At 50.8% G+C, this 18,699-nt stretch overlaps 1 protein-coding gene across 2 annotated transcripts; it reads right to left on the bottom strand.

Moving 5' to 3' along the window:
• Positions 1–162: 162 nt before the first annotated feature.
• On the bottom strand, positions 163–13,611 carry LRRC15 (leucine rich repeat containing 15). 2 transcript variants are annotated; one of them, XM_007195169.2, is made up of 2 exons: positions 13,535–13,611; positions 163–5,775 (listed from the first exon to the last, which is right to left on the bottom strand). In XM_007195169.2, the coding sequence occupies exon 2, from the start codon at positions 5,768–5,770 to the stop codon at positions 4,043–4,045; it is 1,728 nt and encodes a 575-aa protein (XP_007195231.1). In that variant the 5' UTR covers positions 5,771–5,775; positions 13,535–13,611; the 3' UTR covers positions 163–4,042. The 2 variants fall into 2 exon arrangements, with proteins under 2 accessions (XP_007195231.1, XP_057402177.1); XM_057546194.1 differs by lacking the exon at positions 13,535–13,611 and adding an exon at positions 9,585–9,649.
• Positions 13,612–18,699: the final 5,088 nt, after the last annotated feature.

The raw sequence follows: 18,699 nt of genomic DNA on the forward strand, positions 1-18,699 counted from the left end.
TGGTCCCCGCTCACTTTCCAAAGACCTTTCCCAGCCTGGAATTGGTCTCTGTGGGGGGCTGTCCAGGTCAGCCTTGCATTCGTGTGACAAGTATAGAATCAACAGTGAGATCCCCCAGCCAAGGCGCCCACAGTATCACACGTGTCTTGTGTATACCATTTATTGCTGATTCTGCACACCAAATCTGTTACAAGCAGCATCCAGCAAAGACAGACCCCCAACCTTGCCCACCAGGGCTCACACTCTATAAAACCTCGGGGGCCTAGAAAGCTCTAAATGCATCACCAAGCACCTGGGACTATTTGCAATGATTCTTTAAGCCAGGCAAAACTGATCTACTTTTGAAGGCAGCACGAAGGCAACAGGTTTGTGAGAACAATCTCTCCTTAGGTCAAGGAGAGAGCTCAGACTGGGAGGAGTTTGGCCTGGAGGAGTGTCTGCCCCATGCCTCTCTGAACCACAGCGAAGACCTGCTCCCCAAGACCACCACCACTGGCTCCCCAGCAGCCCCAATTCAGTTCCGACTGTGGGATCTGTAGGCTGAATTCTTTGAGTGATTCATAGCTAAAGGCCGGGCTACCTCCAGTGTCTCTTTAACAACTCTAGTTATCTAGTTGTCTCTAGCTGTCTGCTCGCCACAAGCTTCCTGAGTTTGGAAATGATTCCCATCACTGCACTACACAGACATCTGTGACAATTGCATTGTTGCCCAGGAAGAGTTCTGAGAAGGGTGTTGTGCCTTTAAATTCTAACGAGGAGGAACAATATACACTCAGCCCAACAGTTCCCTTGAGAGAAGCCAGTTTTTCTTTAAAGGGTGGAGGAGTTTAATTTTTTCCTGTATTCACAAAGCTTTGGATCCACACAGTAGCAGGTGAGGTTCCAATGGCTAAGACTGCGGAGCAACAGGACAGTGACCCCCGTTTTCTTTGGTTTAACAATGAAAGCCCAGGACAGGCCATGAGGTCTTGTACAAAGCTTAAAGAGAGAAGGTAAACCCACAGCCTATTGAATAATGTTGTGGAAGACAAGTGGTTTTAGACCCTCTCACATGTACTACTCATGCGCAGGGGTGCTGTGAGGGTTAAAAAGAAAATGGCTCTTAAGTGCTTTGAAGGGTATCCATGCACAGTAAGCATTTTTGAAAAACAGTGATTCTAGCGGGCTTTTATTATCTTTCCTCCAACATTGACCCTCCACTCCAAATGGAGTACTGGCAAGGGGAACTAGAAGCCAGTGAGCAAAGGGTGAAAGTGAACTCAACTTTTGGGGGACCAAGCAGCTCACTCCAGCCCCAAGAAGTGAGCAAATGCATCATCCTGTTGGAAAGGAAACTCCACCCACATTTTCTGGCAGCTCCCTGACCAGACAACGTGGTTCAGAAAGACCAAAACGCCTGCCAAGGAAGAGGAGGCCCAATGGCTCTTCCAGTCCACTCTGGTGGGAGAAAGGAACAGGCAAGCTCAGAAGGTCAGGTAAAGGGTCCACCACCCCCACCCAGGGTGCTCCTCTGGGGAGTCATCTGAGGACAGCTGCCCTCAGGCCAGCCTTTGGCCTGGAGACATGTGTGATATCCTGGGCCAGTGAGGAAGATATTCCAAGGTCATGGCCAATGCCATCAATACCCAGGGGTTCTGGGTTCAGCTTGGCAGTACACACTGGATGACGAGGACTCCTTCCTCACCTCTCTGCCATCTCTGGCCCACTTGTACCCTTGCACAAGGAGACACTGGAGCCTACTTACAAGGAGCATCTTGAGGAATGCAGTGCCAAACCGTGCTTCCTGTCTGGAGGAGACCAAGCCAAGCTGCCCCTTTGGGCCCCAGGATCAATATGGCAGGCCACCATCAGTGGAATGATGCCCATGACCCAAGTTCTGGACTCACGTCCTTTTGGACCCTGGCAAGCCTTGATACATGTCTGCCAGGTGCTATAAATAATTTGAAAACATTTTGGAGACCCAAATTTACCTTGGGGATACTATGTCTTTTGCCTTAACAGGCCCCATCTCTCCCAGATTCCCTGTGACAGAGAGTGAAAAGCTACAAAATGCACAAGTTCTTACACACTCGTTTTGTTGGGACCTTTCAGCATCATGCTGTTAAGGCCCAAGGGGATTTCTTATTTGTCTCGTGGGGCAGAGGGAACTAGTAAAGGCCAGTCAGGATTGATCGCAGATTTCCAAGTCCCTGTAGTGTTGGATGCAGCTCTTTCCTGGGCAGACACAGACACCTGAAATTCTCCATTTCACTGTTTCTACTTCTAAACTGGTATACCAGTTGTCCAGAGAAAGACATGCATTGTCCTGAGTGTACTTTCTTTACCAGTGTGAATATATATGTAGCAGGAAGGATGGCGAGGGCAGGTATTCATGTGACTGCAACTCTGGACCAAACAACTCAACTCTTATAACCAGACCACAGGCAGGGAGAGGCTCCACAGAGGGCCCTGACCCAGTGTGACCTATCTGTGTACCCATGTTGCCTGCTGTGGATGAGAATGCTGAAGTTCAGTGTCTAGCTGACCGTAATGTCGATGGAGAATTTTACCACAACCAGAGGGATTGCTGGGTTCCATTACACTTGGCTGTCCAATTAAAGGATCTCATCTCTGAGCTATTTCACTTTCCCAAATGGAGAGTGAAAATTAAAAACAGATATAGGCATATCATGCCCATAAAAGGCCCAGGCAGAAGAGCCTCCAATGAGCAACAGACAGCTTGTTGGCAGGGTAGAGTGTGTGGTTGCATGGGCCTCTCTAGTTGAGATGCCTCTGACATGGCCAAGCCTGGTGCTTCAAGGTCTGGGATTTAATACAATTTCCCATCCAGGCCAGAGTGTACCTACATCTCCTCCTCCAACCCTGGCAGCTGGGCCTTTGCAAGGGCTGGCTGCAGGTGGAGGACAGTGAGGGGCTCATCCTGACCCATGGGGAGCCAGTTCCCAGGTAAGTTCATGCCACCTCCACAAGCCCCAGTCTTCTCCAGTAAAAGCTCAGGATGGAGGATCCTGGCGATGTCTTGTTTCTTGATTTGGGTGCTGATTACACAGGTGTGTAAAGTTTGTGAAAATCCATCAAACTATACACTATCATGCTCCTGCTTTTCTGTATGCATATTACACTTCCATAAAAAGTTAAAAGAGAAAAATCCTGGGGGTGAACACAAGGACCCCCAGGCACCAAGTTGCTTTCTCCATCCAGTACCAATAAGCTGATTTTCAAGTTTTTTTGGGGGGTGACAAATTCTACATGATTTTATTCCTTAAAGGACTAAAATTTTCAAAGCAAAGTTTGCAGTTCAGAAATATCATTCTCTAAGCGGCTAAACTTGTTGCAGCGGTGCCTTTCTTCCTTTTCCAGATAAAAATCACAAGAGATGCTGATGATAGTCCGGCCTCCAGGACCTGAGCAGCCTCATTTTTCGCTTCTCTCTTTCATAGCATCCTGAAAGCCAGGGCACTTGGCAGTTCTTAAGAGATAGCTAAACGGTTTGAAGCCTTCTTCGAGGAGAGAAGTCACCTTGCCTTCAGGAGTAGGAAGTGAAGGGAGACCTTTCATTGAGGGGACAGGGTAGAGCCATGTCACAAACAAGAGGAGCAAAGAAGGGGAATCAACTTACATAATACTTGGGAGCGGGGCTGTCCCAGTGGAGAATTATTCCCACAAAGTGGCAGGTGTGTAATAATCGCGTCTATAGAGGTTGGCAGGGGTGCAGACACAGGGAAGGTGGTTTTTGGAGGAGCGCTGGTGAGGTTTTAGAGGAGGGGCTTTCTTGAGAGAAGCCCAGGGATGTGAATTGGGAACACCGCAGGGTTTTTGCCACAGTGGGTCAGGTCTCCCTGTTGGTAAGAAGGCTCTGCAAGAACCTCTTCTACAGGAGAACCAGGCAGGTCAGGAAAAGGTGGGGGCACCTTTCTCTCGGGGACCGGAGAGAGGGGGAGCAGGGGATGGCTCTGTGGACCCAGGGGTGGAGGCAGAACAATGAAATCCCGGATCCTCTGGGGTCCCGCCGTTCCCCAGCCCTGGCTCCAGCCTGCCTCTCTTAACACTCGTTGGGTGCCTTCATTTGCATCAGGACTGCATGGCTCCTCTTCTTGCAGCAGCAGCAGCAGATGCAGGCAGCCAGGGAGCAGGCCAGGGCAATGATGCCAATCACAATGGCAGCAATGGCCAGCCCGCTCTGGGTAGTGGTTTTGCTCCGTGTCTTATTGTTATCGGTGGTCCCGATGGTGGTCAGACTGGTGTAGTCCTGCATAGTGCTGGTGAATTCAGTGGTGGAGGAGATGCAGGTGGTGTCAGAGTAGCTGGGTGTATTTGGTTGGGTGGGCACCACTGGACCCTGGACACTGGAGACAACAACATTGACGTCGATGATGATGAGGGACTGGCCTCGGACACTGGCTGGGCTGAAACACACCGGGAGCGTGTCTGTCCCCAGCCTGGCCTTGTTGAGTAGGAGCCAATTGTGGAGCGGAAGGATGTCTGAGTCACACCTCCAGGGGTTGTCATAGAGCCGCAGCTCACACAGCTTCCCCAGGTGATCGAAGATGCCCAAGGGCAGGTTCTCCAGCTGGTTGTTCTGCAGCTGGATGGTCATGAGGGCATTGGCATTGGCGAAGATATTGCCTGGCAGCTGTCTGAGGCGGTTGTTCTGCAGGGAGATGTTCTGCAGATTGGCCAACATGCGGAAGACACTCCCGTCCAGCTCCTGCAGCACATTGGTGTGGAGGGACAGCTCTCGCATCTCCACCAGCCCATTGAAGGCATCCGGAGAGATGTAGCTGATCTGGTTGTGGCTGAGGCCCAGGACCTGCAACTGGCGGAGGCTGCTGAAGACATTGTCCGGGAGGGAGGTGATGTGGTTGTCATAGAGCCAAAGCTCACGCAGGTTGTGCATGGGTCCAAAGATGCCCGGAGAGAGCTCCTTCAGGGAATTCCCGAACAGCGTGAGCCGGTTGAGCTGGGGCAGCTGCATGAAGATGCCGGAGGGCAGCTGGGAGATGTGGTTGTTGGACAGATAGAGCTTCTGGAGGTTACGGTTGTTGTGGAAGAGGCCAGGAGACAGCATACTAATCTGGTTCTGCTGCAGGGCCAGCTCCTGGAGGTTGCCAAGCCCGTCAAAACAGCCCATGGGGAGGTCTGAAATCCTGTTCTCGTACAGCCGGAGGACCTGGAGGTTGTTCAGGTGCTGGAAGACCCTGGGTGAGAGGTGGGTGAGGCTATTCTTGCCCAGATTGAGCTTGATGAGGCCCACCAGGTGGTCGAAGACTCCGTCAGGGATAAATTCCAGGTGGTTGCCATGCAGCTGCAGTTCCTTGAGGTTGCTGAAGTGGGTGAAGTGAGTCGGCTGGATCTGCACCAGCTGGTTGCTGGACAAGAGGAGCGACTCTAGGTTGTCCAGGCCCTGGAAGAGGCTGACGGGCAGAACCTGAAGCTTGTTGTTGGCGAGGCTGAGGTAGCGCAGCGAGCCCAGATTACGGAAGGCACTGGGCGCGATGTGGGACAGCTCATTCTTCTCAATCCGCAGGGCGATCAGGGCCGAGATGTTGAGGAACGGGGATTCGTTGAGCTCGGTGATGTGCGTGTTGAGGATCTGCAGGCTCATGGCGTTCCAGGGCAGCGGGGTGGGTACCACCATGATGCGCGCCCCCGTGCACTCCACCTGGGAGGCCCTGGAGCAGGTGCACTCTCTAGGGCAGCCATGGTAGGCCCAGCCCACAGCCCAGGCTTGGCAGCCCACCAGCAAAAGGAGATAATGTCTCAGCGGCATGGCCTCTGCAAGGAGAGAAAGGGCACGAGTCAGGACCGCCTCACTGATGCTTCAGCTGTTTTTAAGCCAACGTCAACCTTGGGTGCCAAACACTGGCTTGCCTTTGAACCCCATCACCACATACCCATCTCATGCTACCTGTGGTCTGGTCTGCAGCCTCTTCGTTTTCCCCCAGGCCTTCCTATTTCCATGCCTTTGCCCAAGCAATTCGCCCCACTTGGAGGGCTCTTCATCCTCATCCAAATCTTCCCCACACTTCTAAGTCTAGCTCACAGCCAGTCACCCCTAGGAAGCTTTCCAGGATTCCATGAGTCAGCTTTAGTTACCCTCCCGTGCAGGTGATTTTCCCAACTTCCATTATGGCCTAAGCCACAGCAGCCACACATGGCATTCACTGTGTCCCCGTCTGTCTCCTTCACTAGTCAACAGGCTTTGCAAGGGCAGGGATGTTCGTGTCCCGTCCCTGTGAGTTCTTTAAGTCAGGAGCAGTATCTTATCCATCTCTGTGTCTCTCAGAGCACCTGGACTTGCTAGTTGAACGTGGCTTCCTCAGGAGGAAAAGATAGGAAATGAGAGCAAATAAACAGGGCCTGAACCTAGGGGAAGATGCGGAGGCCACAGACATGAACGCCTGTGGGGAGGAGCAGCAGAAGCCAGCAGAGCAGGGCCACACTGCGACCTGGTGGAAAAGACGGCAGGGAAGCTCAGCCTTCCCTCTCCCTGGGCCCCGCCGCACACCGACCAGCACTGCCCCATCGCCACCACCACCAACCTGCCCCTGTGTTAACCCTTTCACAGGGGCTTCATCTAGGTTTAATCCAAACCACCTTCCCAATAAAAGGAAACTATCCACACCACTTCCTGTCTCTCTGGAAGGGGCTGCTGTGGGTCGGCCGAACGTCTGGGGTCTGCCTTCTGGGTACCAGTCCCAGTTTCCAAAAGAAACATTGGGTGGCCTTGAGTAAGTCCCAGAAAACTTAGGATTTACTTTGAGCTGAAAGTTGGTAGGCCCAGACGCTCTCGCAGACATGGTGCTGATCTGGGAATGGAGTCAAAGTCATGGAAGGTTTGGTGTTTGAGATCAGGTCCATACAAATAGAAAGTGGAGATGGGGGGCATGGGGACTGGGCCCTACGTGAATATTTAAGGACCACAAATCAGCTGTTTGACTCGAATGAAGCTTGAGGCCTCCAGGCTCAGCTTCCTCATCTGTTAAGTGAGAGTGATAACATCTGCCCCCTCCTGAGGCCGTTGTGAGGAGCAAATTGAAGAAAGGCTGTGAGGGTGTTCTGTGCAAACGTGTGAGCAAGTGCCAAGCTCCCCTACGACATGGCCCTTGTAGACTCTTGGAGGCAGGAAGGCCTCAAGGTGCTTTTAATCTTGGCATTCTTAGTCAAGGGACTATGGATTTCTGTGTATGTGTAGAACATCTGTAACTTCCATCTGAGATTCAAAGGGGTCTCTAACTCCCAAAGGGTTAAGAACTGCTGTTCATGTATGCCCATCATTTTGGGGGAATGCAGGAAGCAGGGAAGCTGAAGCTCAGAGCTTAAAGCCAGCATCTCCAGATTCCTGGATAAGAACTGTGAGTGTTACTGCAGTGTCTGTCCTTTTAATGAGCAGAAGTCCTGAGTCAGAAGAAGGAATTTCAAATGATGGCCTATAAGGCATAAACTGGCTGGGTGGAGAAGGTATTTCTCTGGCCTTTCTTTGTTCCCCTGAACTCATGGAGTCCTGAGTCTGGCCCATAACTCAGAATAATCCAGGCTTCCCAACCTGGCCTCAATTCAATGCACCCCTCCCCTGCCCCCAACAAGCTTACTCTGAGGACAGAACCCAAGTTCAACCCCCACCCACCCAGGCCTTGATTGTTGCCCTAGTTACAGCCCATCCAAGCCCTGACCTGCTGTACCTTCCATCAAAGACTCAAATAAGTATGTAGAACTGTGGAGAAATGAAAGAAAAATAACAACTTGACAATGGGGTCTAGATTCAAAGGAAGGGGGCCAGATTAAGCTATGGACGCATCTGAAAGAATGAACTTGTATAGATAAATGTTGGATCCAAAACTTGAGAGCAGAAAATGAACAGCTTAGAAAGGAGGCACTGAAAAAGTGACTTAACAACCACCCTTAGATATTAGGGCTTTTTATTGATGGTAGCAGAGAAAGAAGACTGCTCACAAAAGCTAATGTGATCTTAGACTGCATTAATAGAAGTATTAAGTATGGAACAAAGGAGGTGATAGTATTGCTCTACACTGCCCTCATCAGTCCACATCTATAATGCTGTTCTCAGTTTCACCCTGAACTGCAAGAAGGCCAAAGACAAACTGGTCTATTGAAGGCCTTCTAGAGAAGAGTAAGAGGATGGTGAGGGGATGCAGAAACCAGACCATCTGAGCATCCATTGAAGGAACTGTGGATGAATAGCGGAACGAAGAGAAGATGTGATAAGCCTGCAAGCACTTTCTTAGTGTACGTGAAGGGCTGCCCTGGGATAAAGAAAACAGCCTTAGTGTGGCTCTCGAGGTCGAAACTAGTACACAGAAGCTATGGGGTCGTGCATTTTAGTTCATCACCAAAGACAGCTTGTCTGAGTCAGAATGGACAACCTCATAAGGCAGTAAGCTCCCCATCCCTGAAAGTGTTCAAGCAGAAACTAAGCAGAAACATGGTAAGGAAGCTGGAGAGAAGATTCTACACCTGGTAGAGTATTGGACTAGATGACAGCTGTCCATCACCAAGACTATAGGATTCTAAGGCTGAGTCCCAGGGCAAGGATATGAGATCCATCAACCAGGACAATTGTGCCTGTGCTCCCAGGGGGTCCACGCAGACAGTTGTGGGTGTTTGCCCATCCCCTTGATATATGTGTGAGAGAGATCTACCCCCTGGACTGACTTACAAAAGGTGAAGCATCACTCCTGGTGATGAGCCATCTAGCACTTAATTTCTACGTATACTCCTCTGCCCAGGATGCTTCAAAACGGTGTTGTAGCCCAAGTATTAGGTACTAAATTAAAGTGCCCATAACCTGAAAAGCCCAGGGCAGTCTCTGTCTAGTTTCCCCATCTATAAATGAGGGTGTGGGCCAAGGAACCCTCTGAAGACCCATCTCAGACCTCTCTGAGTTCGCACTCCCCAGCTGGGGAGGCGGCATCAAGCCAGCCCCAGGAAGGGCCCACGGCCAGGGGTGGTGCCTCATGGCTTGGGAAGAGGAGGAAAAAGATAACTCCCTTATGGGAACAGAGCCACTGTTGTTTAAAACGAACCACACTCAGCTTAACGAATATTGCAAGAATTTGCAGATTTTCCCTTTTATGAATCCTCGTGTCTGCAGAGCCCACTCCAGCACCACATGCACTGCTTTCCTACTTTCCAGCACTTGTTACCGCCACGGCTGGCACTGACTGCTGCAAAGGACCTCCAGGGAGCCTACCCCAATCCCAGCTGCAGAGCCCTCAGGGGAGGGCGGGGCCGCAGAAGCAGGGTGGACAACCAGCCGGGCGCTTGGATTTCCAGCAAGTGTGGCCGGCGTCCGCGGCAGCCTGAGGCCCTCAGGAGCCCAGCACGCAGTGGACTAATAATCCACGCTGCCCTGTGCCGCTTGGCAGCCATGACAAACACCAGTTAAAGACCCACAAAGCTGCCCTAATTACACCCTCCTCCTCCAGGCAGCCAAACGCGTCCTTAGTCACTGCAGCGACTTGGTCCAGCCCCTGTCCTGGGCGGGGGGGCAGCGTCGCGTCTGTCGCTGGCCCAGGGAATTCACTGAGCCCGCAGACACACGGAAGGACAGACAGACAGCTCACCTGGGCACTCTGACGTGGTCCCTCCCCAGGAGTGGAAGCGCTTGGACCAGGCGCTCTGGCTCTGGTCTCTCTAGCAAAAACAGCCTCTATGACTCATGGGCAAACACATAATTAGCCCCGAAGCCCTGAGCTTTGTTGGTTGGTGGGTTGGGACTTTTGGGTTTAATACCATCATCACATTCCCGAAACACGAGGTTCCCTGGGAGGAGACGCCTTCTTATTTCAATGCCATGGAGCAAAGCTTTTGGAAAGAACCTCGGAGACGGATGCGCTACTCTGTCTTAACTCTAAGTTGGAGCGGAGTTTAGGTAAATTCTGCAGACCTCAGTTTGCCCTACTGTGAAGACTCCCAGGGGCCCTTGGCAGCTCTGATCTCTTACCAGAGACAGAGAGGAGATTTGGCCTGAAGCCCCGCCATTCCCACCATCCCCTATAGGTCACGTGGAACCACCAGCAGTGCCACCTTCACGTGGAGGCTTGAGGACATCGTATCCATCTTTTCAGGCCCTTGCTTGCTTTGAACCTTGCTTCAAAAGTTTTCCAGGCAGGGCAACCCCACTTGTTAACTTGCGCATCTTCACATGGCCAAGAGCCATTTCATGGATCACGGAGCTGAGAGGGGGGCCTTAGGGAGGCCCCCTCCCAGCGCACCTGGGGAAACTGAGGCCCAGACAGGAAATCTCCCTCCCTGACCCGTGCCCTCCCCGCACAGAGGTCTCCCAAAACATGGCCTCATCAGCGTTGAGACGTTGCCCCGTCCACCGAGGGAGATGCCAGGCACGGGGCTGTGTTGTCTCCTCTGTACACAGCCGGCGTCAGCCTCAATCAAGCCGCTCCTCTCTGCGCGGTCCAGCGGGTCTGAAGCCACTGTCTGAATGAGAGGCTCACTGTATCCTGACCTCCCCGTCTCGCTTGAAGGGGGTAACCACTGTGTTCCCCAGATCAGTACATAAATGTCGCCTGGAAGTGCCTGGGAAACTCGCTTAATAGAACCGAACTCACAGCACTGCAGTGATGAGGATTATACGAGTTAATGCATGTAAAGCACTTAGGCTTGTTCTTGGCCCAAAATGAGCACCCGATAAATGTTACTTACAATTATTGTTCATCTTGTTGAGTAAAATCAGAATCTCTGGAGGCTCCACCCACAGAGCTCCTGATCCCTAGGTCTGGGGGGTAGGGGGAACGGCCCAGGACCCTGCACATTTAACAAACTCCCCAAGTGACTCTGATGCAGGGTCCCACAGCCCACAGTCGGAAGCACCACTTGAGGCCTAGACCAGCTGGGACCCCATGCTCCTGACCTATGTCATTTACTGCCAAGACAGAGAGACTGAACCCTGGATTGGGGAGGCTGAAGGTCGGGCCATAGACAGGGTCCAGCCCCCTCTGTCGATATGTCCTTCAGTGGCCCTTTCTCCGTCCCTGTCAGAAATCTGGGGTCTGTGCTAAGTTGAACCCAGCAGTAGAGGCTGCTCCCAGAAGCAGAACTTAGAGCCCAGGGCATCAGAGATGCCAAGGCCTTTTGAGCCCATCTGGTCAAACCATCTGGTCATTTTGTAGATGGGAAAACTAAGGGGCCCAGAGGGAGGAGGGGCCTTGCCTGGGCTCACACAGTCAGTGGAAGATTCCAGACACCCAGATCAGGGCTCTACCTAACCATAGAGCTTGGTTACCCCCCTGAACCTTACCATGAGGCTTTAGGACCTCGTCAACCACGTGTCCAGCTGTGCCTGGATGCGGGGAAGAGGTGGCTTCTCTCCCTCCATTCTAAAATGATCTCAGGCTCATCTACAATCCACCCTCCAGCTGCCCAGCATGATTAGCCAAGGTCAAGTGCCTCTCCCAACTCCCAGGCTGCATGGTTTGAGGGATGTTCTTCCTCAAGGCTGCTCTGATGCTCGTGTTTGCTCAGTTTCACCTGAGTGGCTTGGAGGAGTGGATGGAAGAACAGAAGAGGTTGTTCAACCGGAAGGGGGTGATCCCATTGTCTCAACACACAGCCCGGCTCAGGGCTCCACCCCAGACACATCCTGGAGCCCCAAGGGAAGAGCAGCCACACGCTTATCCGCCACCTGGCTCAGTCACTGACCCCATCTCTCACGGCCCATCAAGGTCAAAGTTCAGTCCATTTGTTTAGAAAAGGAAATGAGTACGAGGAAACAAGTCCTTTCCAGCCCTGGGGTTAGGGGAGGTAGGGCTTCTGGTAGAGGCCAGAGCAGGGCTGTAATTAGCTTGCCAGAAGTGGCAGGACATACTGACAAACTTGCCAACCGAGCAGGGAGACGCTTCCACTTGGGGCTTTTATTTTAAAAGCCATGGGCTACAGCCCCCTTCTCAGGGTAACACCTGGGGGGCCCAACTGAGATAAAATGGACCAGCCCCTCATCAAAGCATCTTGACAGAAGTTTGTAAATCCTGTGTCCCCAAAGCCCAGGGAGGCAGTGAAACCAGAAGCTGCAGTCAGTCTTTCGCGGTCAGGATTTAGGGAGGAAAACTGCCACGTGTAGTCACAGCCCCGGGAGTGTTTGCTGGCAGGACCGAGCTAGAACAGCTTCTCTCCCAGCTCTCCTTATTTCTCCACATCTGGATCTACTTCCACTGGCAGCCCCGCCCCCCCTCCATTTACTGAGCAAACCCAGGTAGTGTCCCCAGCCCTGGGAGAGCCTTCCGTGCCCTGACTTTCTGCAGGGTCTGTTCAGAAGCCTTCCCCGCACCCCGACCTCTCTCACATTCTTGTCTCATCCCTGCAGAGCCCGCCCAGCTGACTCAAGACCACAGGCAAATAGGACTGTCTGGCCCTGAATGTACCCCAGATGTTCAATCGATTCAAAGTATAAGAAGTGACAGCCATTACAGAATTTCTAAATTACAGAGCCAGTGGCACCAACACTGGTTGATATGGTGATATAATCCTAAAGGAGAAGCCAGAGCGAGACAGACAGGCATCTAGCACCTTCAGTCTGAATGATGTGTCATCCAAGAGAGAGTCGCAGCCTGCCCTGAGGTCACACATTTGGCCCTGGAGGTAGACTGGCTCTCTCACACTTGGCACGGTGGGAAGCTCTAGAAAAGTTCTGGTTTTCCACAGGTGGTTCCTTGGCCCCGCTCCTGCCTCTACATTTGAGCAGAGAATCTGGTAAAGGTACAACAGTCACAATTTTAAATGCAAACCAGCCTCATCACAAATCCATCTCTAGCCCTGACTCTCCCTACCCAAAGCCATTAGTGGCCAAGGCAAGAGGGGAAAGCTGCCAGAATGAAGTCGCCTAAGCCACACACAAACTTAGAATCTGGAAAACCCTGAGTCCACAGCTGAATTCCAAATTGGAAATCCAAACCAGGCGCCAGCACATCTGCTGAAGCCACTTTTGTAGCAACTACAAGTCAGTCTATGAAAAGAGGACAGCTCTGTCACCTGGGATACCCCCATTGGTCCTCAACAGACCCAGATACAGGACAGGCTGCTGTTGGCCACCATATTAAGTGCTGGGGAAGAGGACTTGGGTTCAAATAACCTGGATCTTAAAAAGAGAAACTCTTCTCCCAGTGGAGCTAGTATCCCGAAAGAGGTAAACTTGGTGGGTAACTGGTGTGATATTCAGTCAACTTTCAAAGTCAACTTTTTGCCAGTCTAAAACATCTTCTCAGCGTCCCAGGTCGACATCCAGGACGGGTCAGGACAAAAAGAGTAAGAGGCTGGTCAGGGATCTGCAGAGAGGGGCTGTGGCCCCAGGCACCTGGGCAGCGTGAGCTCGGCCACGTGCCCCTCCAGCGCAGGCTCCACCGGCCGCGTTCTGAGAGCATCCCCAGGCACCGCGCCAGCCCTGCCCCTTCTGGACGCTCTTCCCGGGGGAGCGGGGTCAGCAGAAAAGGAGAGGGAGGCTAGCCGGGTCCTTCCAGGCCGGTGGGAGGGAGGGAGGAGGCAGGAGGCCAGCCCTCCTACTTACCAGCAGCACAGCGCCCGCCCGGCCGCCGTCAACCAGAGGGAGCCAGAGAGGAGGACGTGGGACGGCTCACGGCTGCTGCATGAGTGCGGCTCGCCGGGCCCTCCCCGTATTTAAAGGATGCCCGGCGTGAGTCACCGCCAGGGGCAGTGTCGGCGCGGTGGTGGGGAGGGGCACGCGCGCCACTGCAGCGCCCCGACGTGCGAGGACAGAGGTGCGGCGTCACCCAAGGAGGCAAGCCTGTGCGCTCAGCGGAAGGGGTTTCCTTCTGCCAGTTTTTTGGACTTTTTTTTTTTTTCTTTTTTAAGAACACATTTTCCTCTTGTCTCTTTTCCTCCAGTGTTTCTTTTGGACTCTCTCCGCTGCATTGGCCGCTGCGGTTGTAGAAAAGACATCCGTTCTTTTCCTTTTAAACTTTCAGTTCGGAAGCAATTTCAAATTTACAGAACATTTGCAGGAACAATACAAGGAACCCTCTTATTTGCTTAACCCGCTTCACCTGTTGTTAAGGTTTTGGAAAAATTCCGAGGAAAGATAAAGTTACCCCCAGTGTCCCTCCTAAAAACAATGTTTCTTTTATTTTATTTATTTATTTTTTAAAATTTTTGGCCGTGCCACGGGGCATGTGGGATCTTAGTTCCACCACCAGGGATCGAACCTGTGCCCCCTCCAAAGGAAGCCTGGAGTCTTAACCACTGGACTGCCAGGGAAGTCCATAAAAATGATGTTTCGATTGCCTTCTGACATCATGCTCTGTCCCCTCACTGCCCCCTCCCAGAAGTGGTGACACATGGCAGTGAAGGGATATATCAGAATGCGGAGCTCCCTATGCCCTGCACCTCTGCATTGGAGCTGTCGTCCTGCTGCCCCAGTAGGAAATAAGAAACCATTTCTACTCATGGTATCACCGAGAGGGCCTGGGAAGGAGAGAAAGAAGTCATAGTTGGAGGGGCAGGGAGGCTGTTAAACCCCAACTTCTCCAAGGTGGAGCCCTCAACAAGGTATGAGCCACACTGGATTAAGCCACCTGCCCTCCCCTGGCTCAGTTTACCCTCTCAGCCAAGTGGGGAGACTAATGTTTACACACAGTGCCTCATGGCATGCTGAAAGCCTTAATTAATGTTTGCACTGTGCTTTGAGAGCTGTGATGAAAGGAAAACATAAAAGTGCATAGTGTTATTACTGAAATAGTCATTTGGGGAGCTTGCCATGGTCAAGCCCTTCAGCCTGAATCATGCCACATTCCTCCTCACCGTGGCCCCATGATTCAGAGGCAGAAACAAAAAGTGCCCTGTCCATTAAGTGATGCGGGCACAAAAGGGGCAGGGTACTTGGAGGGGGTCTCCACCAAGCTCCCAGCCCATCTCTTTAGCCACCAGCCTTCCTTCCAAATAATAGTCCACGTGGAAAACTCCCTCCCTCTTACTCCCCTGGAGCCTCCATATCCCCACATTCGGGTCTTCAACTGCCTTTCCACAGAGCCTGAAAGAATAAGAATATTCCCTCTTTACCTTCTTTCCTTCCTTCCCAATCCTGATATTCAGCTGCCCTGTGCTAGGCCTTATGCTGGGAGCTCCAGACAACACAGGGATTAATCAGATACGTTTCCTGCCCGTAAAGAGCTGACACTCAGCGGGCAGGAAGAAAGAAAGGCTGTTCGTGAAGCACCTACTGTGAGCCAGAAAGCGCACAGCACCTTATTACTTTACTTCATCTACACCGGCTTTCTCAGCCTCACCACTATTGACATTTGGGACCAGAGGATTCTTTGTCGTAGGGAGCTGTCCTATACATCATAGGGTACTTAGAGCATCCCTGGCCTCTACCCACTAGATGCCAGTAGCATCCCTTCCAAGTTGTGACAACCAAAAATGTCTCTACACAGGGCCAAATGTCCCCTGGGGAGTCAACACACGCCCACACACACACACACACACACAACTGAGAACCACTGATTACCAAATAATCCTGCGAGTGGGAGTAATTGCCCCCACTTTACAGATAGAAAAACTGAGGCCCTGGGCAGTTAACTAATTTCCCCAAGATCACACACTAAGTGGCAGAACTAGGATTCAAATCCTAGACTGTGGATTGTATGCTATTTCCACCACATTGTGTGCTCGGACACACATAATACTGTAGCTAGAAGTGCGGTTGTGTTGGGATTGGTGGAGAGGAAGGATTAGGCGGGGACGAGGGGAGTGAAGTCACTGACAGAAGCTTCCTTGGGGTAAGGTTGATACCTGTGGGTGCGTTTGAAGGGATAGGGCTTGAGTTTCATGTAAAAGGTGGCTTGAAAAGATGAGCAGGGGGAATTCCCTGGCGGTCCAGTGGTTAGGACTCGGCACTTTCACTGCCGTGGCCCAGGTTCAATCCCTGGTTGGGGAAATAAGATCCTGCAAGCCAAGTGGCGCAGCCAAAATAAAGAAAGAAATAAATTTTTTAAATTAAAAAAAAAAAAAAGATGAACAGGATCTGGAAATGAGGGGGCAGTTAAGGACAATCACGGAGTCAGAGCAAGAAGGCGAGAGAGCTCACAACCAAACACTGTGTGTGGCTAGAGCCCAGGGTGTGTGACAGACCCAGCAGGGAGGGCTGGGATGCGTCCCTGAGGAGTGGGATGTCCCTCTGCAGGCAGAAGGGAGCCACCGAAGGTCTTGGAGGAGGAGAGAGGCACAGTCAGAGTCACGCTGCAGGACGTGCAGTACCACAGGGTTTCCAGGTTTCATGGAGGACCCTTGGGTGCTTGCAGTTTTCAAAGCACTTCTATCATTTTCTTTGGTCCTCATGAAAAGACACGGGTTTCAATACAGTAACCAGGCCGTGCAGGAAGGACCATTCCCCAGATTAAGAGTGTAAAGATTTATTGTATAGCACAGGGAACTATATTCAATATCTTGTACTCACCGATAATGGAAAAGAATTGGAAAAGAAGAGAATATAGATATATACATATATATGTGTATAACCGAATCACTTTGCTATATACAATTGAAAGTAACACAATATTGTAAATCAACTATACTTCAATTAAAAAAATTTAAAAATAAGAGCGTCTGTCGGGATCCAGCTATAGGACCTCAGAGCTTCCGCTCACTGAGCCCCTCTCTTTCATGGAGAAGCATACTCTCTGCTACAGAGAAAGCAAAATGACCCCACTCAATCCCCAGAAGTGAAATCTATTATTGGTGAAGGTAAAAGCCTGATTCACTACCCGCAGGTCCTGTAAACCTCAGGGTTCACTTTCCAGCCCCTCTGGGAGAACCAGAAGGACCAGGTTGCCTCGGGGTTCAGAGAACTCAGCACTCCCACCCACGCATGTTTCTCTAGTTTGGTGAATAAGCACAGAATCCAGGGAACTGCAAGCCATACCAGCCACCCTGCTGGGGAGGAAGCCGCTCCGCCTCACCATCAAGAGGTGAAGTTATGACCCACTTGGTCTACTTCCAGGATGGGGCTGTCAGTACTGCACAATGAGGTCCTCTGGTAGATTGGCAGAATAAAAAGGATGGAGACACCCAGGCTTGGCAAGGATGCTGGTGGTCTCACACACTGTTAACGGGAATATAAATTGGTGGAGCAGTAGATATCAAAACTCAAAACATGTAAACCAGCGTCAGTGCCACGTTCACTGACAGGACCATGTGGGCACGAAGCTATATGTTCAAGCATTGTTGGCAATAACAGATCTTTGTAAACAATGCAGACGTCCGTCCATAAGACAATGATTCCCTGCATCATGAAAACCCATACCAAGTAGCTAATATAAAAGAGGGGGTTCACTTCTATTTGCTGAGAAAGAAAAATGTATATGATGTTTTAAGCAGGCTAATATATATAATATGGTTGCACTTATTGGTTTTAGGAAAGCACTCTTTCCATTTGTTGATCACGATCACACAAAAAGCCAGATGGTACAAAACTTCAGTTTTCCCATCGCATGGCCCTTTCAGTGCCCACGGAGTCAGCCTGAGATGGGCACCCAGGGCTCTTGTCTCTGCCTGTCCCCCAACTTCTCACCTTCCCCAGGTGGCCCTGTTCTGCCCGCACCTGCTGCTCCCCTCCCGGTGGCCCAGCTGTCTTGGAGGCAGAGAAGGCCACACCCCTGAGCTCCAGATGAGTGGCTGTGGTTCCCAGCTCATTCCCACAGCCCCAGCTGTTCTCTGAAGGAGGAATTTTAGGTTGTTCCTCAGAGCAGTGAATCTCAAAGACAAACAGGCATCCCTTGTGCTCACGTAGACAGCCTCTCCTAACAGGACTGGGATGCGGCCGCCACCTAAGTCTCTGTCCATTTACTCCGTTTTATAAAAAACCTTTCCCAGCACAGATAAGGAGGAACAAGAGAGAAGAGCGCAGGTGAGAGAAAATTTCAAACAGCTGTACATCTGTGTGTGTGTGTGTTTACATGTACACACAAGTATATCTTTGTCTATATCTATTATATAAATGCACAGAAAAAGATCTAGAAGGATACACAGAAAACTGCTCCAGTAGTGGGGGTAGGGAGTAGTGATGAATGAGGATTTTTTAGAACTATCTGTTGCTTTATGTTTCATTAAAAAAAAAAAAAGACAAAAATGAACTTATTTCCAAAACAGAAAGAGACTCACAATCACAGAAAACAAACTTATGGTTACCAAAGGGGAAAGGGGGGTTGGGGGAGGAATAAATTAAGAGGCTGGGATTAACATACACACACTACTCTGTATAAAATAGATAACCAACAAGGACCTACTGTACAGCACAGTGAACTATTCTCAATATTTTGTAATAACCTGTAAGGGAAAAGAATCTGAAAAAGAATATATATATAACTGAATCACTGTGCTGTACACCTGAAACTTACACAATATTGTAAATCCAACTATACTTCAATTAAAAATTTTTTAAATAAATAAATAAACATACATTCCTGAATTTCATCTAATTGATCATTAGGACAACTATTTTAAGACAAAAAACAAAATTCTATTTTTTTTAGTGTTTCTTTTTATTACATTGAATCCTGGCTCCCTGGACCCTCTACAGATGGTTCTCTTCCCCACTTCAGGCCCCATCGTCCCTGCCCTCGCCCATAGGCCAGCCCCTCAGACATTTGGGATCCATGATCAGGTTCACCTCATTCCAAGCCCCTTCCTCTCCTGCTACCTTTGGACACATCATATAGT

The sequence above is a fragment of the Balaenoptera acutorostrata genome, chromosome 4 (genome assembly GCF_949987535.1).
Source record: "Balaenoptera acutorostrata chromosome 4, mBalAcu1.1, whole genome shotgun sequence".
In the NCBI taxonomy this organism is placed as follows: domain Eukaryota; kingdom Metazoa; phylum Chordata; class Mammalia; order Artiodactyla; family Balaenopteridae; genus Balaenoptera; species Balaenoptera acutorostrata.

Coding starts and splice junctions, on each gene's coding strand:
- LRRC15 (XM_007195169.2), bottom strand. CDS start 5,770: ATGCCGCTGAGACATTATCTCCTTTTGCTGGTGGGCTGCCAAGCCTGG.